Source organism: Desmodus rotundus, chromosome 3, assembly GCF_022682495.2.
Source record: "Desmodus rotundus isolate HL8 chromosome 3, HLdesRot8A.1, whole genome shotgun sequence".
Lineage (NCBI taxonomy): Eukaryota > Metazoa > Chordata > Mammalia > Chiroptera > Phyllostomidae > Desmodus > Desmodus rotundus.
In genome coordinates, this window is record NC_071389.1 from 97,420,585 (window position 1) to 97,426,584 (window position 6,000).

Below are 6,000 nucleotides of genomic sequence, written 5' to 3' on the forward strand. Positions count from 1 at the left end.
AGAAATCAGTGATTTGATACTCTACTTCATCCAGCCTGCTTGGAATTCCTTCTAATGTGTTTTTTATTTCCAAGATTTTATTGTTCATTTCTTCCTTTTTTCTTTTTTATAGTTTGTATTTCATTTTCATGCTGATGTAGTTCTCACTCAGTTCCTTTTAGTTGTCTGTGAGTTCCTTGAGGATCTTCATAACCATTATTTTGAAATCTATATCTGATAGTTTGCTTACCTCCATTTCATTTAGCTCTTTTAGTGGGGAGTCTTCCATTCCTTTTGATTGCATGTTCTTTTTTTGTCTCCCCATTTTAGGTGACTCTTTTTGTTTCCTTCTGCACTTCCTGATATTTCCCTTTGCTATCTGTCTTTGTAGGGTGAATTTCTATGGTAGGAATTCTGTGGGGTTCAGTGGTGTGGTCTCTTTGTTCTCCTTGTCTGGATGCTATATGTTTGCCCTTTCTTCTGTTTGTGTGGGCTCTGTGGTTGTACTTGGGTTTTTAGCTTTTGGTGGTTCCTCTGTTGGTGGTTTCTCTCCTCCAGCAGGTATACTGATGTTCACAGCTCCCACCTTTTGTTGTATGTGATCAGTATCAGGGGGTAGGCAAAATGGATTAAGACAGAAGGAGAGTATTTTATGGGATTTAAAGTACCAACAAGTAGAGAAGAGATAGGATATTCTTTGGATAAGTATAGCCGTAACTGTGATATTTTACCCAACTAGCCACTTTTTATAAAAGGTGAAAGAGAAATAAGACTCTTGTTAGAGGGGAGGATGATTGTGAGCTGAACCCAGAAAACAGAGCACTTGTGCAAGGTTAGATGATGAGATATAGTGAGATGAAAGGGTAGAAATTAGGCATAGTGTGAGAGAGAATAGAGTTAACCACAACAGTAGTAATGCTCGGGATTAAAGTGAAGTGGGCTAATAAGGTCATGGAGGGTTGCTGTGTAGTATGTACAGTTGTATGGAACAACAATAGTACTGGAACAACAATAACATGACAAGAAATATATGATTTGGATAACCAGAATAGAAAGTACCCGATCAAGAATTGTGTGTTATTGAAACACCGGTGATGTGAAAGAAGGAAAATTAAAATACAATAAAGAGAGAATAAGGAAAACCAGTCAAACAATGCAATTAAGCAGAGAAATAAAATGAGGAAAACTGAACATAAGGAAGAGAAATAAAAAAATACTAATAAAATAAAGGTAAAAATAATGAAAAAATAATAATACACATAAAGAATAAAATGTCAGCTCTATGGGATGGCAAGGGACATTTGTCTGTTTCTCAGTTTTGGGGGTTAGCCTTGTGCTCCCCCTTTTGATCTGTGTCTGGACCCTTTGTAACTTCACGTCTTACTGTCTCACGTGGGGGAAGAAAAAATGGAAAAAGAAAAAGAGAAAGGAACCAGAAAGAAAAAAAATAATAATAAGCATCCTGCTGACTTTAAACCTGTTCATCGAGTTCTGCTGGTCTTCCTAGATGCCACAGGGAGAAGGGGGCTGGGCTTTGCTTTTCTCCCTTCCTACGATTTTGAGAGGATGGGGACTAGGTCTGGGCTGCAATATTCACAGTTTTCTGGCCTCTGGCCCAGTTCCTCCATGAGCTGCCAGGCTCAAATCAACCACTTAGCTGCACACAGCATGAGACAAGCCGGGCAGAGTGGTTCCACACTCAGCCACTCAGTCTCTGGTTGTAGTGCAGCTGAAATCACCCTCGGGGTGAGGCAGCTGCTGCTGGAGAGTTCCTTAAAAAGCAGCTGCCCTCCATTCTTAACAAGCACAGGGCTTTTCACACAGCCCAACTTTCCAACCAGACTGGAGACTATTTGAGTCAGGGTCCTACGTGGCCCAACTCCTCCCTTCTCCAGGTGTCACCCAGCACCTCAGTTTCTCTAGTGCCCATGTCCACAGTCCCAGCAGATGAGTACCAACTCTGTGTGTCTCCCACTTCATCTCTATTCCCCCTAGCAACTTCCAGCATCCAGGTTCCTCCTGGTGCTGGGCTGCCCTCCTTGCTCTGGTAGTGGAGGGAGCTGGTGATCTAACTCTCCTCCCAGTATTCTGTGGTAGGTGCTGGACCTGGCCACAGCAGCCCTCGTCCCTGCGCAGATCCCAGGGACCTTACCATCCCAGTGCAGTCTCCTCACTATCTGTTTTTCAATGTCCTCTGCAATTTTTGGCCCCCAAACTTCATGTAAGCTGGGATTCCATTGGCTGTTCACTCTGTTCCTCAGACGATTGGCTAGGTGTTCCAGCTGGCACAGGGAGAACTGGGCTCCACTCCCACCTACCTCAATGCCATCTTCTCAATCCTTATATAGATTTTTGACAGATCCTGAGGCAGAGGACCCAGCTAAGTTCATTCCTGGTCTCCTGCCTCACAGAAACTAAGATAATTAATGTGTGCTTTTTTAAGCTGAAAGTTTATGGCAGTTTATTATATAGCAGTTTATAATTAATACATGGATAAAACCAGTCAATGAACAGAAAAAGAAATGAAATTGGTTTGTAAACTGTAGAGTTTCTTCATTTAAAATTTTAAAAATGCTTCTCTGAATGAGACCCAACTGTACATGCATGTCTGAAAACACAGGTATATGGAGGGCTACGTACTAAATATAATAATGGTTGCTTTTGGAGGGGAGGGGACTAGAGCAGAATAGGACATGTAATGAAAAGTATGCCCATTTTTTTTAAGGTCGTGAAACTTTCAAATTATACATGTTAATATATAACTCATATTAAGAAGAAAACAATAAAGGAGACCTTTTCTGAAATTTTCTTGGAGGGTCAGAATTTTTCTAAGCTTTAACACAGGGTTTGTGTTGATCATAAAAAAGATTAGGAGGGAAAAGGGAACATTCAATAAAAAATGATACAACCATCTTGGAAAAGTGTCATCTTTTTTTTTAATAAAGTTAAACATATATTTACTGTACAATAGTCCTGTTCTAAGGTATTTATCAAAAAAAGTGAAAAAATATGCACACAAACCTCATGAACATACAAAAAACCTGAATTACATATTTATAGGGGTGAATTAGTTCTCAATTTTTTTAAATTAAAGACCCGTGCACAGATGTTTATAGAAGCTTTATTTTAAATGGCTAAAAACTAGAAACAATTCATATCCTTCACTGGTAAATGAAGAAACAAATTGGTACAGACATACAATTAAATACTACTCAGCAGTGAAAAAGAGTGAACTACAGGTATACGCAACATGGATGGTTCTTGAAGGCATTTTGCAAATGAAAGAAGACTATAAGACTCAGAAAGACTATATGCAATGTAATCTATTTAGGTGAATTTCTGGGAAAAACACTATGAGGTTAGAAAACAAATCAATGGTTGTGAAAGAGTAGTGGGGATGCTGGCTAAAAAAGGTCATGAGAAAACTTTGACATGGGGTGGCAGTGGTATACCTGAAAAGATTGAACTTCAAGTAAATTTACTTCAATAAGCCTGATTTTTAAATGATTAAAACACAGTTGGTTTGGGATTGTTTTGGTTTAGTTTTGAGATTTACCATAAACCTGTTAGCTTTAGATTGTAAGTTATGTGAAGGCTTCTGTTCTAAAAGAATATAGAAAGTTCCTTTTATTTCCAATAATACTTAATTGTGCTGGAGACTTTATTTTGGAATTATCTAATAAAGAAAGACAACAAGTACTGAAAATCAAGGAACAGAAAGATTCATAGCATCAGAATTTGGTATGAGAAGATTAATACTTTTTTTTTTAACTCCCTAAAGGTGAGGAAGAAAATGGTTCCCGTTCCTCTGGATGGGCATCCTATCTGCATAGTTGGTCTGGACTTCGATAAATTGATGGAAAGAACATTATTTATTAATCAAATAGAACCCATTTGGCAAAAAGGGTTCACATATATTGCTGTTATTCTTTCATCAAAAAGTGTGTAATAATGCATATCTACATGTATTTGTACATTTATATGTCACATATACGGGGGTGGGAAAAAGTAGATTTACAGTTGTCATACAAATAAATAAGAGTAAACTGTGTTTAGCATACTCACAACTGTAAGCCTACTTTTGTCCACCCCTGTATTTAAAAAGTCTCAGCTTGAAGTAAAAGTACAACAGCCTGCACTGTTGGTTCCAGTCCACAGACGTTGACTCTGATCCCCAAACATGCTGCCAGGGGAAAAACCAAGAATGAGCACTTCCTTCTCTGGAACCTCAGGACCTGCCTATTTCTGGGCACAACTGTGAATTTTGACATTAGACTAAATTTTGGTACTATTATCTACTGGAATTTAGGGTTTTAAAATAATGTTGCAAGAATATTTATGGCAAAGTCAGACTTGCAGATTGTTATTAGTTGTAAATTGTTAAAGAAATTTGTTAATTAGAACATGAAGGAAAATGTTTTATTGGTAAAGTTGGCATGTTTATTAAGGGACTATAAGGTAAAATATAAGGTACAATTAATTATGAGACCAAGTTAAAATACAGTTTATATAGTTATTTACTTTAAAATGAACTGTTCTTTTTTCCCTCTAAAGTAAGTTATCTCAAAACTCATTGCATTGTTAGAGCCCTGTCACTGGCTGGTATAACACTCGGGCTGATTTCATGGTGTCTCCCTTAGCTCTTGTTATGGTTCAACTACTTCTAAGCCATGAGTCTATTTTGAGAATTTTCTCCATCTCCCTAAATAAAAATGTATTAGAACAATGACTGTATTACTCAGCATTTTATCTAACTATCACACTGTGGTTCCCATGTTTCCGCAGATAATGTCATTCTATAAGTTTTCCATTAGAAGGGATTTTAGGGAGACACCTTAGAGATCAATGCTACATTTCAGCAGTTCTTGTGAATAACTCTAGACAGTGGTATGACTTGCCTTCAATGCCTCTGAATATATATTATTAACTACACCAAAAGTGTATCTTAAATCATAAAGTTGAGAATTCTGTTTTTAATATTTATTTGTTAAAGTACCCCATACTGTGTTCTGTGAAGATCCCTCTTAGGCTTTCCCATTTATATTCTCATTTTCAGCTCAGCTGGTGAACTAACTATACTTTGGTTACCCAGAACATTGGCTTCCAATTTAATTTAACTGACATTTGCTGCTGACATGATGAGTTTATTCTTTAAAAAATATCTCATATATCTGACCTTCCCCCTCTGTTAGAACAGACCTAACTAGTGAATGTATTAATGAAAATGTATCTGTTTCAAAGCTGACTTTAAAAGTATAATTTTTTTACTTTATAAACTGTGAATATAAGTATGCCAGCAGCATACAATGAAACCGTAATAGCATTTAGATCAATTTTACTTTCTCTCTAAGTCTAGGCCTTTTTGAAGTCTATAAACTTGTTTTGAGATATAGTTTCTACTTATGAATGTAATAACAAAAATACCTTTCTGCATGACTTTGATTACAAAAGAAATGTTCTTTCATGGTTGTAGCAGTGAAAGGAAATGTAATGATTATTTTAATATTTCCATTAAATGTGATTACTATATATTATATTTTTATGCTTACTCTTTCTTTTACACACTGTGTCTTTGGAGTTTTAAGTTAGTTCATGAATTGGAAGTATAAAGTCCTTTACTAACATCTTTAGACATTTGGAACCTAGAGCATCAGGTGCTTGAGAGAACAGAGATTGACTTTTTGGTACATGAGGTATAGATCACGGTGCCTGCCATATTTGACAAGTGCCTTCCACCTCACACTGCAAGCCTTGCTTAGCTTTTCTTTGGGCACCTCAGGTTTCAGCCTCTGTGATATAAGGCATCTTTTGCATACAATGAGCTTTACATTCCAAACAGTGTAAGTATAAAATGGAGAATTATATTCCTTTAAACAAACTTTGAAAATTACATCCTTCTAAAGAAGCTTTGTCAGAAGTATAACCAAACTACGTACTAGCAAAGCTAAGGCTTGCTAAAGGCGCACAGTACCTTGTGTTCTTTTAAACACAAGCATTAGTTGATTATGTATCTGGAAATAT

At 36.8% G+C, this 6,000-nt stretch overlaps 1 protein-coding gene across 2 annotated transcripts in view; it reads left to right on the top strand.

The window, feature by feature from the left end:
* Positions 1–5,515, top strand: part of GCC2 (GRIP and coiled-coil domain containing 2) — a 90,600-nt gene extending 85,085 nt beyond the window's left edge. For both annotated transcript variants that reach the window (XM_024552354.3, XM_045189150.2), the window contains one exon: positions 3,761–5,515. In XM_024552354.3, coding sequence (XP_024408122.2) covers positions 3,761–3,831 — 71 coding nt within the window. In that variant the 3' untranslated portion in view covers positions 3,832–5,515. The remainder of the gene's footprint in view (positions 1–3,760) is intronic.
* The last annotated feature ends 485 nt before the right edge of the window (positions 5,516–6,000 follow it).